Raw genomic sequence first — 26,854 nt, forward strand, 5'->3', positions numbered from 1 at the left:
GAGCAAAGAGAGGGGGCGCCTGGGTGGCTCAGTCCTTAAGCGTCTGCCTTCGGCTCAGGTCATGATCCCAGGGTCCTGGGATCGAACCCCACATCGAGCTCCCTGCTCAGCGGGAAGCCTGCTTCTCCCTCTCCCACTCTCCCTGCTTGTGTTCCCTCTCTCGCTGTGTCTCTCTCTGTCAAATAAATAAAATCTTAAAAAAAAAAAAAAGATGTTTAAAAAGAAATGCGCAAGTAGGGATGGGGCGCCTGGGTGGCTCAGTAGGTTAAGCATCTGCCTTTGGCTCAGGTCATGATCCCAGGGTCCTGAGATTGAGCCCCGCATCGGGCTCCTTGCTCAGCGGGGAGTCTGCTTCACCCTCTACCTCTCCCCCCTGCTTGTGCTCTCTCTCAAATAAATAAAATATTAAAAAAAAAATGTTAAGAGCATACAATGGAGTAATTTAATAAAGCCAATCTAAAATGAGTATCTGGTTTATTGTAGTCTGAGACCAGCTGTCAACACTCAGGAAAGGCACAGGCAAATTACCTTTTCCTCTTATGTTATCTTTTGGTAAAGAAACATTCTAGGGAAGAGAAAAATACCTGGGCGTCCGAGTGCGCTTCATACTGTGTCGTCCCTCCTGTCATCTGATCAAAGGTGTACATGAGGCGGATGTCCTCTTCATGCAGCTCATGGCCTTCTACGACAATGGTCCCTGTTGGAGAAGAATCTGCCACTGTGAGTCAGCCCCTCCGCAGCCTCCTCTTCACACCGCCCAGCTACAGCCCGTTATGCCAATTTTCACAGCATCAAGCTGCAGAGACTTCAAGAGGTCATGTTCTCCTGACTCATATCCTTTATACTTCCCCATACTGCCTTGAGGACAGTTAAACCACCACCACCATCTACCCATGTAAATGAGTCCCCAGGTCCAAAGGCACGTGCCAGGAGGCGACGCATCCCCACCATAAACACAGAGCAGAGTGATGTACTGAAGATAGCAGGCTGCAGAGTCCAAGTGGACCCAGGTCCACCACTCACTGGCTGCAGGACCCCGCTGCTCCACTATCTGCTGAGCAGGGTGGGGCGAGGATGAAGTGAACAGGGTCAGGTTCTGGCCACCATCCTCCCACAGCAGGCAGAATGCATGAATGGGGGTGGGGGGGAGAGGGGGTGGCGGAAGGCCATGCTGTTTTCAGGGACGCCTGCTGTGGACATCCACAATGATCTTCCTGGTGTCAGCACTGGGCTGTCATTTTGACTATGTCACTCTGTTCTGAAAACTATTTTGCTTTCCATTAGTGCAGAAATCCACTCAGAAAGTAGTTTAGAAGCTGTAGGCCTTCAGTTTCAAATAAGGATTATTTCAAGAATTTTTAAATATTTGGGGCATCTGTTCAAACAGCTTAGATTTGTCATTTGAAGTTGGATCAAAGATTTTGTTAATTTAACAAATCAAGTTAAGTTAGTAATGATTCAACTTTTAGTTGCTAGGCTTCTTACATTTTATGTAAAAATGTGAGGACTCTCAGGGACATTTCTCTCAATTCCCTGGAAGCACTCATCTGATTTCTGAGTCCTTCCATCTCTCTTTGTGACAGCTCTGTGCTTATGATTTTCAACTTCAGGGGGAACCCTAACAACCAAACACCTTGTGCCTCAAAGTGGCTGCAGAGAATCAATCAGCCATACTAAGACCCCAGAGGATTCTACTGGTGACAGAGCTGAGAATTCCCGGGCACCTGCAAAGTCCCCCAAAGGAGAGGAGAGAGGGGCTAAGTCCCCTTTCCTAACCTCCTCCTATTGTTCTAGACTTTTCCTTCAGAGCACTTATCAAAACTATGATTGTTTCCACAAATCTTCAGTGTCGGCCAGTACCTTGAGGGTAAGGACAACGTCTGTCTCACTCATTTCTGGGATCCCAGGGCGAGCCAAACACAAGGGCTTTAAAAAATATTTGCTGAATTAGTCCAAATCCAGTCTTGCCCAAAAGAGGGACCAAACTATGAAATCTTCATGTCTTTGAGAAATCATGGTAAGTTCTGATCCAGTTCTCCCTCAAAGCAGCTCCAAACCTCATTGCTAAATCCCTTTCTCAAAATCTACTTTAATCTTTTCTGTTGAATGTATTCCAGTCTTCATTCGGACACCTCCAAACACCATGTTTTTTCTCCACAAGCAACATCCAGTAATAATGAATTTGATACCAGGGGCTCTGTGCTCTCTCTCACTAGGGTAGTTTCTAGGCTCCTATTAGCATGTGCAGAATTCAGTGCTAACCGAAGGTCCACCCATCTGGTTCAGTCATTCTACCTAGAAATCTAGCCCAAAGGAATCGATTGCACAGAACATTTACATGTGAAAATGCTCACTGCTGGGGCGCCTGGGTGGCTCAGTCGTTAAGCGTCTGCCTTCGGCTCGGGTCATGATCCCAGGTCCTGGGATCGAGCCCCGCATCAGGCTCCCTGCCCTGTGGGAAGCCTGCTTCTCCCTCTCCCACTCCCCCTGCTCTCGCTCTCTCTCTCTCTGTCAAATAAAATCTTAAAAAAAAAAAGAAAAAGAAAATGCTCACTGCGATACTACTGACAATAGTGGAAAAACAGAAACAACGTGAAGAGCCAACAACAGGACTGGTTAAGAACACCATGCATCCCCATGAGGGAAAACCATCACAACAGTCTGGAAATAGCACTTTACAGACTAATGACACACATAAAATAAAAATGCAAAATAAAAAAGTGAATAAAATAAATATGAAATATGAAAATGTAAGTGTGAACAACACGACACTTATAACTGCAGTGTGATCTCCACGTTAAGAGCCTGGGACTGTCTGTGCCAGGATTTTCACGCCGCCCGGCACCAGCAAAGAGCAGGCACTCAGTCTGCAGTCAATGGACAGGTGACGGCTCAGGGATCATTTGTAGTCTCTCCTTTACATTATCAGAATTAATTGCTTGTACTTCAGTGACAGGCCAGGGAAACAGGAGCCCAGTTGTGAGGTGGCACCAGGAAGGGGCCACGGACGGTGCTGGCCGGGGCAGACACCCACCACTGTCCTGGAAGCGCTCCAGCTCCTCACTGCTCAGCTGCTTGATGGACGTCATCACCGCCCTGAAGGCTCCCTTCAGGCGCTTCCCCAGGACCATGTGATCAGGCTCTGCCCTTAGGCGAATGCCATACTTGTTTTTATCTGTAGACAGCGTAACCTTTCGGACGTTCAATTCCTATAGTTGGCAGTCAAGATGAAACAAAAAAAGGGAGATGAAAACATATGAACCCCAAAACTTGCACATAAACGTTCAATCACTGGTCACAATAGCCAAAAAGTGATCTATCCGCACAACAGACTATCACTTAGCAAAATAAAGGACTGAGGCACGGACGCGGGCTATACCACAAATGGACTCTTGGCGCCAAGTGAAGGAAGTCAGCCTCAAAAGACCACTTACTGTTGGATTCCATTTATGTGAAATCTCCAGAGCAGCCACACTCGTGGTTGCCAGGGCGTGGCGGGATCTTGAGGGCAAAAATGGCGTGTGAATGCTAACGGATACTGGGTTTCTTTTTGGGGTGATCAAAATGTTATAAAATTTTATTGGCTATACAATTCTATAAATAACTTAAAAATTCTTCTTGTCCAGATCATTCAAGATAGTTGAGCAAAACTCAACTAAAGAAGATTCTAGACTTGGAGGGGGACCAGGGTGGCTCAGCTGAGCATCTGACTCTTGGTTTAGGCTTAGGTCATGATCTCAGGGTTGTGGGGTGGAGTCCCATGTCAGGCTCCACACTCAGCAGAGAGTTGACTTGAGATTCTCTCTCATCCCTTCTGCCCCACCCCTTCCCTCTAAGTAAGTAAAATCTTAGGGAAAAAAAAAAAAAAACACTGTCAGGTGAAAAAATCCAACTCCAAGTTGAAGACTATAAACATGGTCCCCTCTAGTACAAACAAAGTCAATGGCGTGTGCACATGTACATGTGCGTGTGTGTGCACACAGCACTCCCAACAGCCTGGTGGGGACGCCCTAGTGAACATCCCCAGGCAGCGCTGGATGGGTGGGAAGGGTTTCACTCAGCACCCAATGCTGGAGTCTGAGCTGCTCACGACCAGTGCATGCCCACTTGTTACTTGATGATCTGAAGGAAGTTTTTTGGTTAATTATCAAAGAGTATTTGGAGAAGATAAGTGGATGAAGGTAGTGAGTGATCTAATCAAGGTAAAGAAATCCACCCATTTTGGAATTGCTTTTAAAGAATTACAGTGACATTGTAAAAAGGCAAAAGCGCACGCTGATTCTAAACAAAGTGTAAGATTCTGTGGATGGGTAGGTATTTGGATGTGCTGACATACAAAAGGAAAAGGTACATGATACGCTCAAAGCGAACTTCACTGAAGAGTACTAGTCCTAACAACCTTCTTTTTTTTTTTTTTTTTTTATTTTAAAGATTTTATTCATTCATTTGAGACAGAGATACAGAGACAGAGCACAAGCAGAGGGAGAGGGAGAAGCAGACTCCCCGCTGAGCAGGGAGCCCCACATGGGGCTCGATCCCAGGACCCTGGGATCATGACCCGAGCCGAAGGCAGTTGCTTAACTGACTGAGCCACCCAGGCGCCCCCCTAACAACCTTCTTAAAGAAAGAAGTCTATTTGTACCCAGTCAAACCAGCACTCTTACCTCAATGATATACTTCTCCAAAGACTTGATCTCATGAAGAGCTTCTGGATCCTGATGGATAACCACAATTTCCTTCAAAGGATACTAGGAGGAAAGGGAAGGGACGGTTTACCGAAAAGCCAGCCCTTGAAACTGCAGGAAAGTAAAATGTTAAATGTTTCATCCGAATCTCAAGCTCCAGACTGATCAGGTTCAACCAGCACTAAGTCTTTCATGCCCTTATTGCAGAAAAGAAAAAAAAATTTTGCTACTGCTGGAAGCGCTCTCTTTTAAGACAATGCTCCAAGGGTGTAACTATTTGGGCCTGTGCATGTAAAATACAAACGAAGCGTCAAACCTTTATCGGAATGGTTTTGCGGTCTCGAATCACTCGCCCAAGTTCAACCACAGACTGCATCCGAGATACTGCGCTCTCCGTGTTCTTGTCAATCAGCTCCTCCCTGATGGCAGAGGTGGGGGTGAGAGGGACCCCAGGAAGGGGAGCCCACCCCAAACGACAGGCGCATGAAGTGGGGAAGGAGCGGCCCTCCAGGCCCTCCGCAGCCTTAGGAGCAGCTACCATGCGAGCCCTCCTGGGCCCAGGTGAGGCTTCCATGTCATCGGATTCTTTTTTTTTTTTCATGTCATTGGATTCTTACCGAACATGGGGCAGCATGAGGTAGTGGATGCTGTGTGTGTCCTTGTCCTGGACAGAAACGGGGTCGATCAGCAGCTTTAGATTCTGGTACATCAATTCGGTGAGAAAAGGTGTATAGGGGGCCTGCATGAGGACAGAGAACATCAAGTGACCTCAGTCACAGGAAAAGAGCAGCTTCACGTGAATGGACACAATGTTACTTTCTGAACCTGGCAGGATGGACACCGTGAGGCGCAGCAACAGCGGGAGAGCCGGAGCCCCGAAGCATCCCAGAGGACGTCTGTAGTAAGAGCAGGAGCCCCGACCACGACCCAATGTCCCCACACCTCAGAAACCGCATCGGGGAGCTGTGGAAATGCTTCCTAGGGTGAAGGTGAGTGAGGTCAGACAAGAGGCACCAGGCATAAGGCAGGTCTTGCTTGTGTGTTCAGGAGTGAACAGAGGGCTCACGACCTCAGGCTGGAGTAGCAGTGATAGGACACAGATGTTTAGTAAAACATCGTCTGTGACCATGTTTTATTTGTGTGCTTAGATATCCATTCAAAAACTTCCCTCTTCCAATGACAGGAACCCGCATAAAGATGAGATGTGTGCTCACAGGGAGCCGTGGCTCTGCCGTCTCGAGGCCAGCACCCTGACCTGGAGGGTATCACCAGTGGCGGACAGGAAGAACCCAGCTCTGGAAGCAAATGTTTCTTAGCCCTTCCTGACACAAATGAGCTAACAAGATTTCTGAAAAGGAACTAGGGAGTTAAAAAAGTTGTTTTAAAACTCTATTTTTTTTTTTTAGGATTTTATTTATTTATTTGACAGAGAGAGACACGGCGAGAGAGGAAACACAAGCAGGGGGAGTGGGAGAGGGAGAAGCAGGCTCCCTGCCAAGCAGGGAGCCTGATGCAGGGCTCGATCCCAGGACCCTGGGACCATGATCTGAGCTGAAGGCAGATGCTTAACTGACTGAGCCACCCAGGTGCCCCTCTTTCTCCTTCTATTTCTGGGCGGGACAAGTACGGACTAGCTGCAGACGGAGGGCGCTGCAGCGCCAGGGCTAGAGTTCCAGCATCTTACCATCAGTCTGCACAGAGACAGCAGGACACTGAACAAGGTCTCCAGGGCCATAACGCAGTCTTCCACCCCATTTTCACCCTGGTGAATAAGAAGCTCACATTACTTAGACTGTTAGAACCCAGTTGAATGAAGAGAGGTGACCCCCCCCTGAGAAAACACATGGCGCAGAGAGGACAGCAGAGCCAGGACAGGCGGCCACAGCACAGTGTCCAGGATCGGGCAGGAGGCCGGCGCAGGCCCTGCTCTCCCCACCTCTGAGCCCAGGCGCCTGAGGACCTGGAGGCTGCGCCTGCAACTCACATGCAACACATGGGAACGGTTACAAACAGAAAATTTAAACTACTTTTAGATAAGATTTCTTATTCACAAAAAGCGTATATACTATATATTTAAGAAAAAATGACACTAACTCACCGTAGGAAAAACACAAAGGTTATAAAAAAAAGTCAACCATAATGAAGTTACACAGAGACAGGTGCTGTAAACACTGCAAAGTGGGCCCCTCTGCGTCTGGGTGTGTTGTGTGTGATCTATGTTAACAAAAATGAAATTACTGTTTTGTGAAGGGCGTTCATCATTCACACACTGGGAGGCAGGCTGGTGGGCAGTGGCATGGCACCGCCATGGTCTATGCGCAGCCCACGTGCCCAACAGGTTGTCCATAAATAACTGACCCTCTAGAGGAAGAAGGGAGGAGGGCCCCACTTGAGGTCACAGCCATCCCTGGTGACATCTGCATGTTATCTGCATGACTTCCTTTCATGTTTTAAGAGAATCTGCTCAGCTCAGTCTTGTATGGCCCTGAGACTTTCCCTCCAACAGGACATCTCCGTAGCTGTCTTGAAAATATGCAAGCGGACTTCTAGAACTTACAGGTTCCTATCTATCAAATGGTGATAAATATAGTTGACTTACAACGTAAAAAGGAGAAAAGAGAAAGAGCTTCAGAAACTGAGAGCACTTGAAAACATTCCTTTCTCTACTGGCTGCACTCATGTTTCTCAACAGTCACCCTCCCACACTTCTGCCGGTCCCAATAGCAGGCTGCGTCCGTGCACTCACCTTCAGCCTTCTGCGGTTCATCCTGACATACCAGTTGGTTAGGACATCCACAAACTTGACCAGGCGAGGCACCACCGTATAGAGCCTGTAAGCTGAAAGCAGATGATCAGGTCTAGGGTGCAGTGAGGGCTGGACGCAAGACAGAGCAAGCAGCCCTGCCACCCCAGGGCTGCCACGCTTGCTCAGGAGACAGGAAGAACCAAAGTGACACAACCCTGGTGGCATTCCCCGACGATGAACTACGTGGTCATCAGGGTGTCAAGGGGTGCACACGAATCACCCAATGAGTGCGTACAAGCTCCTGTGGTCAAGAGAAAAACAGAAACCCCAGACCTGTGGTGGAGAGGCCCATAGCTGCATGCCTGACTTCCTTCCAGTGTGCTACCCTGAACCTCCACTAAGACACCCCAGACACACAGACAGCTCGAACCAGGGGCTGAGGCACACCACAGGCCAGCGCTTTGCAACCTGAGTGACTCTGCCCGGATGTCTGGAGAGACATTCCAGCTGTCCCACCCGGAGCCCAGGGGAACTGTTCAATAATGCAGAGCCCAGCAGCCCCCTCCAGAGAATGCCTGGCTCAAACCGCCAGCAGAACGGGCTACCCAGGAAAGGACAAAGGTGTGAAGGCTCCCGAGGAACTCTGAGGGCAAGCACGGTGGTGAAGGTGCTCAGCTAGTCTTGTTTAAGGTGTGGGCCTATTTTTAGGATCTTCCCATTCACCTCCCTGTAACCGATACTCTCTGTTGCACACAAACTAACACCAAAACCAAGAATAAGACCAACAAGTATAAACAAATACAACCTGTATTAATGAAAACTGTTCAGTGACCGTTAAGAGGCCTCTGGTCCAAACCACCACAGTGAGAAGCTGCCAACGGCAGAAGGCGCCTCACAAAGACCAGAACTGAGGTGCCAACGGCCACTCACTCCCTGAGAGGTGACATGGTGATCAGAGGCCTAGCCTGAAGGAAAGAGGTGATTTCTAGGGCTCACTACACCCCTCACCTTCTAGGAGGCCAGAGTTCCCAGAGTGCTCAGGTGTCGACCCTTGGAGGGCACAAAGAATCCTCACAGCGTGAGTGTGCTGTGCGTGGGAGCAATATCACGGCTACCAGGCTCCCTGATGGGAACTACAGACACTCCAGACCTCAGAACACTATCCATGAGGGGCTGAGGGTACAGAGCCAGCAGGCCGTGGCAACAACCACGGCCTGACCTCTTGTGTCCAGGGAGATGGACCCCAGCCGGAATGCTCAGGTCACAGCTCTGCTCTGCTGTCCCCAGGCCCATTTCCTATACTTCACATCCCTCAGGATGGACAGGGGAACAAGGACTGTGAGCAGGTGCCCCGGGGTGTGTGGTGAGCTCGGCCTCACATGTTCATTTCCATCTGCACCTACGTCAATTTGTCCAGCAGCTTGTCCAACAGTCATGTGATATTTCTGATACATATTTAACGAGTGGGGGCAGGCTTCAGGATGCCTGACAGCCTGGGGGAATGTCCTGGACGCATCATCCTCTTGTGCCAAGTGCTGAGGCACCAGGATTCCAGGAAGGCCATGGGCCTGCATGACCGCAGCGTGCTGGGGCAGGCTGGTGAACCTTGTCAGGGGACACGTAGGGGAGGCGCCCACCAACTTTGTCGGATCCATGCAGGTATCCTACTTTAGCAGTTTCTGGAATTTGTCACCCAGACTTATAGTTTGTTCTGTCTCCAACCTCGAGGAAACCAACATAACCTATGTTTCCAACCTGTGTCTAAGACCCAATTCGTTGTTTTTAGGTAACAAATATGGGGAAAACATCCACCTCATTACTATTTTTCTGTATTTCCTAATTTTTCTAGACTACACAGGGACTACTTACTTAATAATTAAAGCAGACTAAAAAATGCACGCTAACAAGCACTCCTTGAGAACCTACTGTCTACCAGCTACTCTCTATGCACAATCTCTATGTGAGCCTTGTAACACCACTACCAGGCACTTTTTGGAGAAAGAAACTGAGGCCTAAGGACTTTGGGCAGCCCCCGCCAGAGGGAAGAGGTGGTGCAGGCAGCTTTGAACCATGGAAGCCCGCGTGGTGTCTGTGGCCAGTGGGGTGAGGCTGAGCTGACCCCCAGGCCTCAGAGCAGCATGTTTCTACAACAAGTCTTAACAAAGACTTTTACCTTTTTGACAGGTAAAAAAACAAGAATTTATCTACTGTTCTGTATTTCTCAAAATGTTTATAAAACTTCCTCTGTGTTTAAAAGAAACACAGGTAAGTACTGAAAAGGGAAATAGAGAAGAACTCTTATTTCCAGGAAGAGGGCCCAAGAGAGTCATACCTGCCATTTCTGTCTCAAAGAACCCAACCAGCGACTGCATGCAGGACAGGACCCACCGGTCTGTGATGTTGGCACTTTCTTTAACTGTGCTCTCGTTGTACAGGAATTCCATATCTTCCTCCTGGGAAGTGACAATTACTAAAACATTCTGCATGCTTAGGGGAAATTACTGTACAGAAATGAACTCCTTAAACCACTTAAACTGAAAGTAGCCCACAAGAGCAATCCACAAAACTCCAGATCCCACTGGCAATTTAAATTTCTGATTCTCAGCAATATTTTCCAAATAAGCTCTAAACTTGGGATATTAAGTCCTCAGTTAATTACGTTTTTGACTGCTCTAAACACAATTTAGGAAAAAAATTATTCCTTTGTACCAAAAGTGATTATGAGTTGAGAAATATTCCAATTTTGTAAGTGTAGGGTTTAGTTACTTTAACCCTAACGAAGGAAAGCTCGTAAAGCCGGCTAGGACCGGACGATCATCTATAGACTGAACACAAGTACTAGAAATTAACGTCTCTGCTTAAACTGTCCATTCCGAAGAGCATGCTCTGTCCCAGTCCCCTTCCCTTTGCAAAACCCTCCTCAGGCTGAAGGTCCACTCCACCTGCGCCGCCCCCCCACCGCCGCAGCAACACCAGGTTGGTAGGGCAGCAGTCGCGCTGACTCCGGCCCTGACCTGAGAGCCCGGTGGTGGGGCGGGCGTCTGACTGCCAAGCCCAGATGAGCCCCACACACTGTGCTCCAGAGTCCCACAGCAGCAGGCCTGTGGGGACCACCTGAGGCCCCCCGACCCTAGAGGTGGCAACAACAAAGGCAGGAGCAACACCAGGACCTGGGGAGATTGCCTGCCCTCCTCAACACACAGGGAGAAGCCCGAGTCAGAGGCAGGTGCAGGCCAACAGCCAGCCTGAGTGCGACATTCACAGCTCAGGGCTCCCGCCCATTTCCAGAAAGGGCGGTTGCACGGTAGTTGCACGGTAGTCAGCAGTAATGCACACAGTGATTCTACTGTAAGGTGTTGGACATAAGAGATGAGGGGTATCGGGGTCTGACCCCAAGGGGAGCCCTGAGAGCAGAGTCAGGCACATGGGTGTTCAGATGGTGCCTCCCTGGCCAGCAGGCACTTCCACACACACACACCTTGTTTTCCCTCCTAACAACCCAGCAGAACGTCTATCACTTTCAGAGTCTGGACCCTGATGCCTCAGCGAGCACTGCCTGCAGCAGCCTTTACCAGGTGCTCTCACCCTGGGAGCAGCGGGCTCTTCACCCCCACCCCACCCCCCGCAGCCTTGGTTCCATGGGCGGGGGCAACCAGGGAATGAATGAACCTCCCATGCAGCTCTTCTGAGGGGGCAGCCCCAGTGTCCCGTGAGGCTCTGCACCAACACTCCCCGCCCCAGGGCTCTGAGCCTCACCCACGGAGCTCTGTCCCGAGCAAACCCACCGACCCAGGTGATGGGACCCCGCCCACACCTTCTGCAGCCTCAGGACGCTCTGGGTGAAGAAGCGGTAGGCATTGTACCAAGGGAGCAGCACGTCCTTCAAGACGTCACGCACACCCTCCTCCTTAAATCGGAGATTTTCTGCCCTCACCACAGGGGAGTTGATCAGATACAATCTGGGTGAGGAAAAACAGTACATGGAAAAAGAATATACAGATTAAAACAAGTATTCTTTCTGGACACGTTGACACTGCAAACACCAAACTTGGCATTTTTTTATACAAAAGGAGAGAATTATGAATACTCTTCTTAGTATTCTGACTTTGTGCAAGAGACCCAGTGAATAATAAAGGGGAGACATAACCTCATACCAAAATATGGCACTCAACCAACCTGGAAGCATGCCCTGTGCCAGTCAGTGCAGGCCTCGGGGCGGTGGGCCTCCTCCCCAGACAACACACGCAGGCACAGGGATTCACAAAAGGAGTGGCCAGGAGTCCTCTGCCGGCACAGAGGGGCTCCCAGAGGGAAGAGGCCAGGTATGTCGCTAGACCCCTAAGGATAGTCCCCACTACAAAGAATTATCTGGCTTACTTGTCAGCAGTGCCGAGGGGCAGACTAACAGCTAATGGGGCGCCAGGACATCCTGTTAACTGCTCCAAGGCAGCTGTGAACACGCTCAGGCTCAGCCCCTGGGTCTGGGTCTCCGTGTCTGCAGCAGGAGGATGAGGAATGAAACCACTGTGGCTCCTTTCCACCCAAACACTTAACGGGCACGACGAGGACCAACGTTTCAAGCAGTGGTTCACATTTCTCTAAAAGCTTTTCAGTATTCACTGTTATTTGCTCAAGCTTCAATAAATCTCAGATGGCTCTTTTGAGGAGTAAGCACAGACATGAAATAAATGGCCAACGAGATGAAGAGCCAGGCAAGGGAATGAGGGAGAAACCCAGCAGCGAGCCTGGGAGCAACACAGGTCCTGGTCCTCACAACACCTCTGGGCTTCCAAATGCTCGTTATTGAGAAACCACCTTGTGGGTTTGGAGCTCACTCTACACCAATGTACCTGTCCCCATAACATAGTTTGAAAAAGCTAACTATGAACCAAATGAAAGGAACACAATTAAGAGAACAAGTGAAGCTTACATAAAAAGGACATTAAAAACAGGGCATAGCACTGGCTTGTACCTGAGGGCGTCAGCACCGTACTTATGGATGATTGAAAGTGGATCCGGATAATTCTTTTTTCGTTTGCTCATTTTTTGACCATCACTTGAAAAACAAAAGGGAGATGCCGATTAAATAAGTCACCATTACAGCCTATCTTTATATATGGTTACAGGTTATCTGCAAATTGGAATACAGAAATGCAAGTGGGATAAGGGCATAACAATAGATTGTTAACACCTGTGAGCTTCTTTCTGAATTCCACGGTGAGTCCGTGGAGAAGCTAAGAACACAGGGCTCAGCATTTATTCCAGAGAAATGAAAACTTGTACTGATGAAAAACCTGTAACGGAAGCTTCTAGCTCTATTCATAGTCAGCAGCCGCCGGAAACAACCCCAGGTCCTTCAGCAGGTGAAGGGTCCAGCTGTGGTCACACGCACCATGCAGCACCGCTCAGCCACGGGGTAAAGGGGCTGAGGACACACACACTCTGAGCAATCTCCAGGATCCCACTGAGTGGAAAAGCCAGTCCCTAAGGTCCTAAGTGCTGTGATTCCGTTCACGTCACGTATTTGAAATGACAGATTTACAGAGATGGGGAGCAGATTAGTGGCTGTCAGGGGCTGGGGGCGAGGGTGGAAGGATGGGGGAGTTACAGAAGGACAACAGAGGGCTCCTGGGATGTGGAAACAGTCCAGTACCTTGACTGTGCTGGTGGACAGGGACCTATGCGTGTAGTGCGTGTACGACTGTACACCGCGGCACATAAGCACACGTAAAGCGGAGTCGGAGGAGGACGGGGGCTGTTAGCAGCTAGTTGTGGTGGTGGACCCCAGTTTTGAAAAACCTGACTTTCGGGGGCAACTGGGCAAAGCACACAAAGGCTCTCTGTTACTGTTTCAGAACTGCATTCAAATCTACAATTCAATAAAATTTTCAATTAAAAAAACCCCCAAAAGCAGACTGCCGAGCCAGACTCCCCGGGTATAAAATGTGAATTTACCATCATTTGCTGTGTGACTTTGACAAATTGCTTAATTTTTCTATACCTCAAATTTCTCAAATGTCAAACTGAGTTAAGGAAAGGACCCATCTGGGAGCGCCTGGGTGGCTCACAGTTGGGAATCTGCCTTCAGCTCCGGTCATGATCCCAGGGTCCTGGGATCGAGTCTTGCATTGGGTTTCCTGCTCCGCGGGGAGTCTGCTTCTCTTTCCCCCTTGCTCATGCTCTCTCTCTCTCTCTAATAAAATAAAAAAAAAAAGCGGGGGGGGGGAAGGAGCCATCTCAAACAGTTCTGAGGCTTTGATGAGAGAAGATGTATAATGTTCACAACACGGTATCAGGGGCCATCCTCCCTCGGATAGGACATGAGGTAGGATATCTGCATAAATGTTTTTTCTTATTTTTATTAATTTGTGTTTTTTCTGTTATGACTATAGACAGTAGAAGAAAAAATAAGACTCCCCTATGATCCTGGAAACCTCTAGAACCCACAGCTTCCTCGTGTTAAACAGAGGTTAACAAAAATCTTCATTAAAGGACCAGGCCCAGTCCTCCAGGACAGATGTTGTCTTATCCCCCACAGCATCACGGGATGCATGCCTCCCCCGCCCCCACCTCCCCAACCTGCCCTTCTCCCTGGGGTAGAGGGGTGTGTGCAGACCTACACTGGAGAAAAGAAGTGAGCAGGACGGGGTGGGATGGAAAGAAAGAGCAGCGAGAAGTTTAACAGCAGACGAAGGAGAAGAGCAGGAACAAAGCTGGGGCGATCCTAAGTTCCTGTATTCACATAGAATGGCTACATGCACCCGGACCATGGCTGCCAGACCAAAGGAAGCCAGGCACCAGGACTAGCCACGACCCAAGGACGTGCACCTGCCTTGCCAGGACGAGCCCGTTCACAATCACGTTCCTGAAAGGCGGCTGTCCAAAGAGAGCGGTGGCCAGCACCAGCAGGGTGTAAAACCTGTAAAAAACCCAGGAAGAAACAGCTCAGCAACAACAGAAAAAGAATCTAAGCATAGGGAAAAAAAATATATCTGTGCTTACTTATTGGATGGAATTTCTATTTTAGATCCGTTACACTTCTTAATAATCACTTATAGCAAAGGTTCTTAATCCAATAACACATTGGAATCATTCTTAATCCAATAACACATGCTGAAAAATCACACAGGACCTACCGCAAACCAATCAGGTTAGAAAAAACAAAATGGTTTACAGCAAATAAAGGCCTGGAGTGAGGTACTGACCCCAACAGTGGAGGACAGTTCTGTTGTCCTCCCTAGGGGGGAGCCGACAGCCACAAGGCAGAGGGGGGACAGTGCTGGGCGGCCTATCAGGACCTCCAGATACGCCAAGCTGCAAATCCAGAGATGTGTGTGCCTTTAGCACAAGGTCACATGGGACAGTCTGATGACAAAAGATACAGACATTCTCACCCAAAAGTCAGAAGGCAGAGCATGTAGGAGTAAAGACATCTCTGCTCCGCCTGCTGCTGACTTGCTAGCTAGCTTGTTCCTAAACTCTACCACATCCCTGCAGCCACCCCAGTAAGTGATGCTCTGGTATCATCTCCAAGCTGGTTTTGCATCCCCAGAACATGATGGGACATGGACTGACATCCTTTTCTCTGAAGGTAGGTCAGGGGGACCTGGTTGCTAGGACACGCAGTCCAAGCCTGAGGGAAGGGGAGGGAGGCGGAGAGCACCTATGGATCCATGTCAGGACTGTTAATGGCTGGCAGACTTCACCAGTCCTCAGACAAAAGACTTACTGGCGAGGCTCCTGGACTTCCCTAAAAAGGGTTTTGGACCTGTTCCTAAAGAAAAATGGATTGGACGCTAAAAAGAGCACCTTCTGGAACATTAAGGTTGGAATTCAATTTGTGACATCTACTGCAAGTGTCAAAGCAATGACACCAACATTCCTTAAACACTTCTGCAACATCACCACTAATCCAAGTGTAATTAGAATCTGGATGAGCCAACCTTCTTCTACTTCAGAAGATGATGGCATTGCTTTAAACAGGCACCAGATAAAACCAATGCCGAAATCCTCCCCTGCCGTGCTTTGTCTTTTTCCCCCAGTCCGGATTTTTAGAGTATTAATTTTATAAGGCTGGCCTTAACATCTGAGTACATTTCCAATCAACCCTTAAATTTGCACCCAAACCATTATCTTGTATGTAAGTACTCATTAAACATTTGAGTAAATGATTTAAAATAAACAAGCTAAGCAAATGTATTGTTTTGTATCACTTAATCTTCGAATATAACAAATCTCTCTATTCCAAAACGTCAATGAAATAATTCAGACTCTAAAACCACAGCTGAGAGATCCCAACTCCAAAGACACTTTAATAGAACACATGGTGAGGGGCAGGGGGCAGAAGCAGAGCCTGTCTCGTTTGACACAATCTCTCCAGGACCCAGCTGATAAATGCTAGGTGCTCAGTTAAACACCTGTGAAATCAAATCAAATCTGAAAGAACATACCATCCTCTGGTCTGGTCAATGCCTTCGGCAATGAAGTCTGCAGGAAATGCATCATCAAACTCCCTCTTGTTTTCAAACGGATAATGAACTTGAGCATAGGGCATGCTGCCGCTCTCGAACCAACAGTCAAACACTTCAGAGATGCGACGCAACACTCCCTTCCCACAGCGGGAAGGGATGGTCAGATGGTCAATGCTAAGAAACGAAGCAAAGCCACTTCTATTAATTTTAACCACGAAAGAACTTGCAGTTTAATTGCCAAGAGGAAACACAATGCTCTGACGAGATTTCATAAGCATCTGCAAAGAGAAATACTGGCAGTTATCACAGGTTTTCAGAGGCACCGGGGGGGGGCTCAATCCGGGGGATTTATACCAAAGTCGGCCCACATCCAACTCAAGGACAGAGGCCACCTTTCCTCAATGTGACATAAGTCATCAACACTGGAATTCAGTAAGCCAGTATTTGATTTCTACACCTATCTCCGTAATCTGCTCCAGAGACCATGTCGATGCTCTCTGAATGACAGAACGGAAGTGAATCAAACATTCAGAAACTGACCTCTCTCTGTGGAGATCAGAGATCTTTGCTCCCGACAGTTCTTCAAGTTCTGCCATCGATCCAATGCATACTACCTGTCAAAGCAAAGTTAAAAAGCAAGAGAACCTCAGAGCCAGAGATCACACAGCTTTAATTCACACAGCATTCACACTTAGTTTTAGAAACCTCTGACCTTCAGGACAGTTGTCACTAGCGTGGCTTACACTCACGAAAAATTGCAGGTCACCAAAGAGGAGAGCGGGCTCCACTACTCTGCCGCCTACCACTGTCTCGGGAGCCCCTACACGGAGAGAACCTAAGAGCGTCATCTCAACACGCACCTGCTGAGGGCTTACTAGGTCCAAATCTCTGCCCAGTATAACCAGCGTTAAGTGAAACACCTAGACTGTGACTCTGAGGCATCTCAGTTTCTTCCTGACACCTGAATTTCGCTCCTTTATCTGGAATCTTTCCAAGTCAAAGCTAGAACTAAATTACCAGATCCAATCAATGAGATCACAAGACGTCATTTAGGGTTACGTCCAGGCAAGGAGGCTTCCCTCAGCTCAGCTGTGGCCCTGACAGGGTCCACACGGTGGGGAAGCCCCAGCAGGAGCTGCTGTGGGTTCTTGCCTGGGGCGTCTGCTACCTAGGGAACACCACATTCTCAGTCTTTCCAGTCTAGTCCTAGGACGTCTGACTCCGCTACTTCACTGCCTTCTCTCAGGTCCCTGTGCTCTAACAGTCTCTGTGCTGGGCAGAAGCCGCCATGGGGGTACATCTATAGACCCATTCACGTATTTACACACACAATCACTTGATTTTATATATTCAAGGTTGGCAATGCTTTTGGTAATGTCTTTTAAGCCTTCCTTTTTAACCACCATGAGGGGGGTTTCACATGCTGTAACTCGGTGCAGGTCTGGACTTTAGGACTGATCATCAGTTACTCACAAGGAGAGAAAAAGGGGTGAGCAACAGAAGAAAAACAATTCAACATGTGGATTCCCTGAGAAAAATACAAATTTCTTCTTTACTTTCACACTGAGAGAGATTTAAAAAATCACATTTAATAAAACTAAAGTAAAAATAAATTTAAAAAAACCTCCCAAATTCTTACTTATGTGATTCTAGGAAGGAATAATGAGAAACAGATGAAATAAAAAAGGGGCAAAGAAAAAAGAAACTACATCCAGATGTACAAATGAAGTGCTTCAGCAAAAATCAACATGAGAACACATGGCCCGTCTCACCTCCTCGAAGTCATCGCTGACCCACAGGGGGATCGGGGTGCCCCAGTATCTGTTTCTGGAAACTGCCCAGTCACGTGCATCTTTCAGCCAATTTCCAAATCGCTTCTCTCGCACAAACTCTGGGACCCTGCAATAAACAGGTCAGATAGCCAATGCCTGAGAACATTAGTAAGCAAATTTGTAAATTAGATCTGCATAAACCTTGGTATATGCTCTGTGGACGTACTGCCCTAGAGATGCTGTGCTCACTCCTAGGAGGACGTCTTCTGTGTGGACAGCACAGAAAACTCACGGTGCTACATCTATCGTGAATTCATCCGAGGAGATGCTCTGTAACTGGAACCCCACAGCGCACATAATTCCCTGCAATGCCCTCTGCTCGGGGACAGCTGCAGCCCTCGACCAGTCACTGTGATGCCAGCCAGCCTGGCCTCACTCAGACCTAGTCTTTAGGGTGTCCACACAATACTGCTTCTACTGACACTCATTAGTATGGGCTCCCAGCCCCTACAAAACAGGCTGGGCTACAGGTGGCTGGTTGGTAGCTGCCTCCTGAGGCTCATGGGCAGGCTCCTGCCATTGCACTCTAGGCTCCAGCAATGAGGTAATTCCTTAGAATGCAGCTTCTCACCTAACTGCCTTGGCCTGTGCCATCCCTCCACCATGATAACCTTCACGCTATAGCCTCCCTTCTCTCCCCTCCCCTTCCCCCAAAGCTTCGAGTGCCCAGGACTAGTCAAATGGCTCCTTATCCTCTGAGGTTCAGCTCTGCAGGAAATCTTCCTAAGCAGCAGGCTGAGTTACAGCACCCCCAACCCCACACACCCTGTTCTCTCAGGCACCCCAGTTGTGCCCTGTATTACAAACGTCAGTTTATAGGCCTGCACTCTCAACGAGGCCACAGCCTAATAGTTCACATCCAGCACTTCACACCATAGGGCAACTGAAGAGCTTCCTAGGAATAAAAATGAAAAACTGCTTTTTCTTGAGAAGTCAGGGTCAATTTGCTAGAAAGTACAAAAAACTTGTTCATGGGGCTCCTGGGCGGCTCAGTCGGTTGAGTGTCAGCTCATGTCATAATCTCAGGGTCATGAGATTGAGCCCCGCGTCGGGCTCCATGCTCAGTGTGGAGTCTGCTCAAGACTTTTTCTCTCCTCCCTCTACTCCTCCCCACCCCTTGCTCGTGCATGCTCTCTCCCCATCAAAAAAAAAAAAAAAAAAAAAAAAAAGCGATAGTTCATAGTAGTTCCTAATCTTTTCCTTTTACTGCCCTGAGATTCTCCCCATTCTTCCAAAATGAAATGCAGTTTTTACGTCAGGCTGGGTTCTTGTAGAAGTAAGAAACAGTGATCACCCTCAGGACTCTCAGAGAAAAACAGTCTTCTGTAATATGCACATTCAGCCTTACTTCATTCAGCCCTACAGGCTGGAGTAACACCTCCTTGCGGGTCACATGCTAGCTGAGAGCAAGGCTTCTGTCCCAGTGGCGCTCATTGGCACTCATCAAGGGCAGGAAGCACAAATGGCTTCTCCAGGTATATCCAAAAATAAACATTTATCCTGAAAATGACTATTTAAGGCTAACAGAAAAGCAAAATGCTCCCTCCATATGCCTTATCAGAGGAAGAATGCTACTTCTTATAAAATTATTTAAATTATTCTGTGCTCCTGAAAACGCAGACTCAAAGAGAGCTATGGAATTCTTACAGTCTGGGAGAAGCATGAGCAGATGACACAGGGCAGTGTGAAGATACACAGCTCACTGCTCACCAGTAGCACAGGTCGTTGTTCTTCAAGAGCTGGTCCACCATGTGCTCCACCCGCACGAACCAGCTGGGCACGGCTTTGTAAATCAGGGGAGTGTCTGACCTAGGGAAGCAAAAATGCAGCACATGGCTCGTCAGATTGAGGTACGTAGACTGAGGCACCCATGGTAAGACCAACTTTTAGTTTCTTACTGACATCACCCCCATCGATTTGGCCTTCTGCTAATACTTTTTTTTTTTTTGCAAACACTAATGCCTACATCCTTGGTACTGGTCATCTCCCTCCACAACACCAAGAAGGCAAAAGGTTTAAAGAACAAGAAAGAAAATATGGTTCTGCCGGTGTGTGATAGCTGTCTAAGAAATGACATCAACTTCAGCGAAGAGGCAATGTGGGAACAAACTTGATGGCACCGAGCATTCCAATCCCACGCACATCTTCACAGCACGATCTTGTATTCTAACTTGTGTCACGTTCTCTCTCTCGCCAAGTTCCATTGGGAAATTTTAGACGTATGTCTCATCCTAAAGAAATGTGGCCCCAACACAAAACATCTGTACATGTCAATACTTTCCAGACAACTGCTGAGGAAACCAGGAACTAACACTCATGGAATTCAAGAGAGCAGTTTCCCCACACTAATCGTAAAGCATACAAATGAGAGGGGAACCGCAGACTGCAGAATGGACACACACACTATGTGTCCCCCACAGGCTAGAAGCTCAAGCTATAAGTCTTCGCTTTCTCTCACCTCCAGCAGAAGGGGTAACTGTGAGTGAAGGTGCTGGAGACAAGAAGTCGGCCTTTTTCCTTCAGGGTCCTGATGATGTTTTTGTCAGCATCCTGTTTAAAAAATAAAAATCTAGCCATTAAAATATCCTGCAATACTTAGTAACACAAAAGAATTACGTATATCACTGCAATCTGATATTTTGATATCTCTATACCATGAATAAAAGGCAAAAATAACATATGTATTATAAAAATACTCAGTCCACATTTGAGGCAGTCTAACTTTAGGTATCTTATTAAGCACTTTCATACCATGTGAGGCAGTGAAGTCTTCCACCAGCAATGACGGCCCCGAAGCCTCAGAGCTGCTTCAGGAGTTACCAGTCAGAGCCCAGTTTCACTGATTCCTGCCTGTGAAACTATAGCATGCTTCCTCTGAAGATACTAGACCCTTAGAATGTGGCTGATAATATCTATCTTTTCTGGTTTTATGTGCTGAAACAAAACAAAACAAAACCAACTTCCTGGAAAAAAAATCCAGATATGGAAGCTATTTAATAAAAAGCTGATTAAAGAAAGAAATATGATGAAACCCACACCTTTCTCTGTTACAGAGACACAGACCTTCACATACTGTCCCATGAAATCTGTCACTTCTGCCGTGAAACAGCCTGAAGCATCCACAGGGCAAACAGGAGAAGAGTCTTTCTGAATGATGTTGAAGTCCATACAGACCCGATAGTCGTCCTGGGGACAAGGGGAACAAAACAGGCTGAGTATGTATGAGACAGGAGTGTGGGAGGTGATAGATTTACAAGAGAATGCTTCAGTATTCTGACTCATAACCGTAATGGACTTTAATTATCCTCTCAGCTGAAGTTAATTCACGACCATTCAGAGAATCCCAAAGCCTTATAGTTGGGTAGGGATTACATCATCTTCCCGGCCATTATTTCACAGACCCCTGTATACAGCAGGGTATCCACTAAGGGAGGAGGAAGATGACACATATGTATCCCTGGTGAACACGGACGCAAAGATACCCAACTTCACAAACTTCACTTGACACTACCGTAAAAGAATCATTCAACACGATCAAGCGGGATTCACTCTGGGGATGCAAGGATGATTCAGTATCCACAAATCAATCAACGTGATACATCACGTTAACAAAATGAAGGGTAAAAACTCTATGATCCTCTCAACAGATGCAGAAAAAGCATTCGACAAAACTCAACACCCACTTGTGAAAAAAACTCTCAACAAAGTGGGTTCAGAGAGAACATACCTCAACATAATAGAGGCCATATATGAAAAACCCACAGCTAACACACTAAATGGTAAAAAACTGACAGCTTTTCCTCTATAGTTAGGAACAAGGTAAGGAAGTCCACTCTCACCACTTGGTTAATATAGTACCAGAAGTCCTAGCCAGAGCAGTCAGACAACAAAAACAAGTAAGACCTCCATATTGGTAAGAAAAAAGTTAAACTGCCACTTGGCAGATGACATGACTACATACAGAAAACTCTAAACACTCCACCAAAAAACTATTAGAATAAATGAAATCAGTAAAGTTGCAGGATGCAACATTTATATACAGAAATCTGATGTTTCTATACACTAATAATGGAGTAGTAGAAAAGAGAAACTAAGAAAACAATCCCATTTACAATTGCACCAAAATTAACAAAATACCTAAGAATAAACACAACCAAGGAGGTGAAAGACCTGTACTATGAAAACTATAAAATACTGATAAAAGAAAATGAAGATGACAAAGAAATGGAAAGACATCCCACGCTCATGGACTGAAAGAATGAAATTATAAAAATGTTCACAGTCCCCAAAACAATCTACAGAGTCAATGCAATCCCTATCAAAAGTCTACAGCACTTTTCATAGAACTAGAACAAATACTACTAAAATTTGCTTGAACCGTGAAAAATTCCGAATGCCCAAAGCAATCCTGAGAAAGAACAAAGCTGGAGATATCACAATCCTAGATTTCAAGGTAATCTACAAAGTTGTAGTAATCAAGACAGCCCAATACTGGCACAGAAAGACACAGAGACCAATGGAACAGAATAGAGCCCAGAAATAAACCCATGCTTATATGGTCAATTAATCTACTACAAAGCAGGAAAGAATATACAATGGGGAAAAGACAGTCTCTTTAATAAACGATGTTGGTAAAACTGGACAGCTACATGCAAAAGAATGAAACTGGACCACTATCTTATACCACACACAAAAATAAGGCGTAATTGATGAAAGACCTAAATGTGAGACCTGAAACCATAAAACTCCTACAAGAGAACACAGACAGTAATCTGTCTGAACAGCGGCCACAGCAAAACATATGTATGGCTATGTCTCCCCAGGCAAGGCATTCAAAATCAAAAATAAACTACGGGCCTACACCAAAATAAAAAGCCTCTGCACAGCGAAGGAAATCATCAACAAAATAAAAGGCAATCTACTGAATGGGAGGAGATATTTACAAATGACATATCTGATAAAGGGTAAATATCCAAAATATATAAAGAACTTATGCAACTCAACACCCAAAAAAGCAAACAATCCTATTAAAAAACGGGCAGAGGACCTGAAGAGACATTTTTCTCAAAGAAGACACTGAGATGCTAACAGAAATGTGAAAATACATTCCAACATCACTCATCAGGGAAACACAAATCTAAACCACAATGAGGTATCACCTCACACCTGTCAGGGTGGCTAGAATAAAAAAAAAAAAGAAATATTAAGTGTTGGCGAGGATATGGAGGAAAAGGAACCGTTGTGCACTGTTGGTGGGAATGTAAATTGGTGCGACCTCTCTGTAAAACAGTATGGAGATTCCTCAAAAAATTAAAAATAGAAATATCATATGGTCCAGTAAATCCAGTCCTGGCTATTTACCCAAAGAAAATGAAAATACTAATTCAAAAATCATACATACATATACATATACATGCACCCCTGTGTTTACTGCAGCAATATTTACAATAGCCATGGTATGGAAGCCACCCACATGTCAACAGATGAGAGGATAAAGATGTGGTGTATACATACAATTACTCAGCCATTAAAGAATGAGGTCTTGCCATTCCTGACAAGATGGATGGAACCAGAGGGTATTATGCTAAGTGAAATAAATCAGACAGAGAAAGACAAATAACGTATGATTTCATTCATATGTGGAGCCTAAAAAACAAACAAAAAACCCACACATACCCAGTATATGGCAAATAAATACATTTTAATAGGAAAACCTAAACCACAATTCAAAACCAAGAAGTTTTCTTTTTATTATTTATTATCAGTGCAGCAATCATACCAGCTGACCCTAAAATTATGAGTAACTAAAATCTAACTAGTTCTTAAAACCCAGTAAACGGTATTATCAAGAACGCTTCCATCATATTGAATACTGGCCACGTATTAGGTGATACTAAGCAAGCATTAACTTTATTGAACACAACAGTGGCATGGTAGCAATACTAAAAATAAAAAGCTGTATCAATCACAGTTGTGTACAGAAGCATCTGCAGATGAAGAACAGGATGCTGAGGATTTGTTTTAAAACCCTCAGGCCAAAGTGGAGAAGGTGTGGGGGGAAGAGGACAAGGTAGAAGACAGAAGGAACAGACTTCCCAAATGTTGATAATTAATGCAGCGGGATGATGTGAACATCAGGATTTATGCTAATACCTCTTTACTTCTGTGTGTATTTGAAGATTTCCATAATAAAAATCTCTGCAGAGGTTAAAAGTGTGAAAGGAAAATGAATGCAGTCAGACTAGCTTCACTCCCACTGCCAGAACGGTCAAGCCCAGAGGCATTTGTAGGTCCCCAGGGGGCATTTTATTCATACACAAATGACATCAACAGGATTGCATTTTTAGAAAAATTACTCTGGACAAAACTTTCAATTGGCCACACCATACAGCTTCGAGGAGCTCAAGTTCTGCTCTCTCAGCACAGTGTTTGCTCAAGAGCACAATGGAGGTGCGGCACCTCTCCACACTCTGACGGTCATGGTGACTGGGTGAGTCGCCGCCCTTTCCAGAACTCACAGAACTGCATACCGGAAAGAGCAGAGTGCACGGAGCGTAAATTACGAATGAATGCAAACACAGAGTGCCTTTCAGAAAGACAGAATGCCCAGGAGCACCCAGCATTTCGCTCACCCTTTTCAGAGATTAGCTCGGGGTGAAAACAAATTACAGACATTAAGTTTGATAAACCATATTTGGGGGCAGTGAGCCTGAAGAGTTGGACCGCATGGTGTGCCCAAGAACGAGGTGCACGACATGCGCACACGACTCAGTGGCCGCGACACTCGCTTCCCACGGACACCCCGCGGACTTCCAGTACTTACCGCGCCGAAGTACGGAGCCTGGTGCACCACTCCCGTGCCCTCGTCCTCCCGCACGTAGCCATCGGCGAGCACTGTGAAAGCACCGTCCTCCTTGAGCTGGAACCGCAAGGCCGGCAGGCACAGTAAATGAAAGACCGCCTCACGTCCTATCAGTCTCCTAACAGTGTCCAGTAAGAACCGGAAAGCACTGGGTTTTAAATAAAGCTAGTCCCCTTTAAAAAAAAATTTATGTACTTAAGTAATCTCTGCACCCAACGTGGGGCTGGAATTCCCAACTCCAAGATTAAGAGTCACACCCTCTAACCGACTGAGCCACTCAGGTGCCCCTAGTGAGAGTTTTAAGACAAAACAAAGTAAAATATGTTAAGATACACAAGAGAAGAATGTAGCAATGACATTTTTCAAGAGAAACCACAGGCATTTCAAAAAACGCTTTTTCAGATGGTATCTGAGTTCAGCCTTGAAGAGCGGGATTGTACCTGAGCACATCTGACGTTGAAGAAAGATGAGGGATATTGTAAACAAGAGGAAAGCCTAATGAAAACAAAGGCAGGGAGGGAAGAAAAGCAGCAAAGGAGACATTTAAAGCAATATTGGAGGATGGTTAGCAAGCAGGTTGGCCAGGTGGAAAACACTCAAGTGCAGTGTCCTGGCAAGTGGCTACAGGCTCACAGGGAGCAGAGGGAAATCCATCAGCAGCAACAGGAAGGAGGAAGAAGGCTTTTACAGCTGACCCTTGAACAACGCAGACTGCGGGTCTCCTTAAATATTTTTCTCCCTAAGAGTGGACAGCAGAAGCCACAAGGCATTTATTTCCAACTGCTGACCCCAGTCTCCAGGGGACTGAACTGAAGGTGACTGGTGCAGAGGTCACGCCTCGGCCCATAGAGCAGGGACAGCCCTGGCACCCTTGCTCCAAGTCCTCTGGGAACCGGGCTCTGAGGCTGCATCAGGGCAGCTGTGGCCTGAAGCCCCCCTTGGCCAGGTGCAGACTCTCCCCTTAACGGCACTCCAGCCCACGTGTGGCCACAGCTGCTGATGGCCCATGGGGGAGCTGTCCTGTGCCCCTAGGCTGTTGCTGCCACCTGCAGGCCTGCTGGGGAGCTGCCAGAGCTGCTGAGCCAAAGCCACCAGGATGCAGGACATTGCCTTCCTGCTGGTCATCTGTTCCGGCCTGGCCCACCAATACGTGAATTTTTTTTTTTTAGTGAAGTTTTCTTTACTCCTTGTTTTCTAGGAGACTTAAACACAGGGAAGCTGAGTTTTATTAAAGGCTTTTCTCCTTTAGCCTATTAAAATAGTGAACTGCATTATAGATCACCGAGTATGATTCTTAAAAATTCCTACTTCTCCACATCATGCTGCAGTTTTAGTATATGCCATGTTCAACTTGGCAACTGTTCTTTGAAGTGCTACATATGTCCTTAATAATTATAATTATGTATTTGTAAGTTAATTGGTATTTGTGCACAAATGCTAACTTCTAGGTTTATGTATCGTGGTTCTGCTAATCTCATAATATGGGAAGTTGGCTTTCTCTATTCTAGGACAGTATAAACAACAGAAATGTTCTTTTAAAAAGATGCGTTAGGACTTTGTGTCTTTTGGTGGAGAAAAACTTTTTATATATACTTAATGGTTGAGAAAACAAAGTATTCAGAACTGTTTAAAACACCAAGAAGCTTTTTTCAATAAGTATACGTATACTACTGAAAATACTACTACATATTTTCTCTTCCTAATGATTTGCTTAATAATATTTTCTTTTCTCTAGCTTACTTTAAGAATATAGCATAAAACACACATAAAATACAAACTATGTGTTAGCCGACTATGTTATTGGTAAGGCTTCTGGTCAACAGTAGGCTATTAGTAGCTACGTATGGGGGAGTCAAGAGTCACTGTGCAGGGGTTGGTGCCACTGACCCCATTTTTGTTCGAGGGTCAACTGTAATTGGAAGATGAGAAACATTGGAAAACACTCAAGGTACACAAAAAAGAAGAGACAGATATGAGCGATATTGTGAATAGAGCCCAAATGGCAGAGGTCCACCTGCATTAACCAAACTTTATCCCTGAATAGACAGGGATCAACTGGAAATTCCTGCTGACCCTATTCTTTCAGTGATGGTGGTGGGGCTTGCAACTATGGATTCTCTGTTGTCAGAAAATGAAAACTGCACAAAACAGCTCTGTGACACTTAAGAAAACTAAGTTACCACATGTATGAGCTTTGCCTTGGTCCCTCATCAGTTTACTTGAAATGAACTCTGTTTATTGTTACACACAGGTTTTAT

The 26,854-nt window shown here is 46.4% G+C and overlaps 1 protein-coding gene across 4 annotated transcripts in view; it reads right to left on the reverse strand.

The window, feature by feature from the left end:
- Nucleotides 1–26,854, reverse strand: part of IARS1 (isoleucyl-tRNA synthetase 1) — a 59,611-nt gene that overhangs the window by 13,496 nt on the left and 19,261 nt on the right. For all 4 annotated transcript variants that reach the window (XM_028093043.2, XM_028093045.2, XM_088019117.1 and 1 more), the window contains 18 exons: nucleotides 24,558–24,653; nucleotides 20,798–20,920; nucleotides 20,193–20,284; nucleotides 19,445–19,543; nucleotides 17,675–17,801; nucleotides 16,443–16,516; nucleotides 15,882–16,076; nucleotides 14,264–14,350; nucleotides 12,404–12,487; nucleotides 11,246–11,390; nucleotides 9,764–9,884; nucleotides 7,432–7,523; nucleotides 6,370–6,447; nucleotides 5,303–5,424; nucleotides 5,002–5,104; nucleotides 4,665–4,748; nucleotides 3,035–3,209; nucleotides 585–697 (listed from right to left, as the gene is read on the reverse strand). In XM_028093043.2, coding sequence (XP_027948844.1) covers nucleotides 585–697; nucleotides 3,035–3,209; nucleotides 4,665–4,748; nucleotides 5,002–5,104; nucleotides 5,303–5,424; nucleotides 6,370–6,447; nucleotides 7,432–7,523; nucleotides 9,764–9,884; nucleotides 11,246–11,390; nucleotides 12,404–12,487; nucleotides 14,264–14,350; nucleotides 15,882–16,076; nucleotides 16,443–16,516; nucleotides 17,675–17,801; nucleotides 19,445–19,543; nucleotides 20,193–20,284; nucleotides 20,798–20,920; nucleotides 24,558–24,653 — 2,010 coding nt within the window. The remainder of the gene's footprint in view (nucleotides 1–584; nucleotides 698–3,034; nucleotides 3,210–4,664; nucleotides 4,749–5,001; nucleotides 5,105–5,302; nucleotides 5,425–6,369; nucleotides 6,448–7,431; nucleotides 7,524–9,763; nucleotides 9,885–11,245; nucleotides 11,391–12,403; nucleotides 12,488–14,263; nucleotides 14,351–15,881; nucleotides 16,077–16,442; nucleotides 16,517–17,674; nucleotides 17,802–19,444; nucleotides 19,544–20,192; nucleotides 20,285–20,797; nucleotides 20,921–24,557; nucleotides 24,654–26,854) is intronic.

Source organism: Eumetopias jubatus, unplaced genomic scaffold (assembly GCF_037043125.1).
Source record: "Eumetopias jubatus isolate StellerSeaLion01/CBP00866 unplaced genomic scaffold, mEumJub1_p1.0 scaffold_15, whole genome shotgun sequence".
Classification (NCBI taxonomy): Eukaryota; Metazoa; Chordata; class Mammalia; order Carnivora; family Otariidae; genus Eumetopias; species Eumetopias jubatus.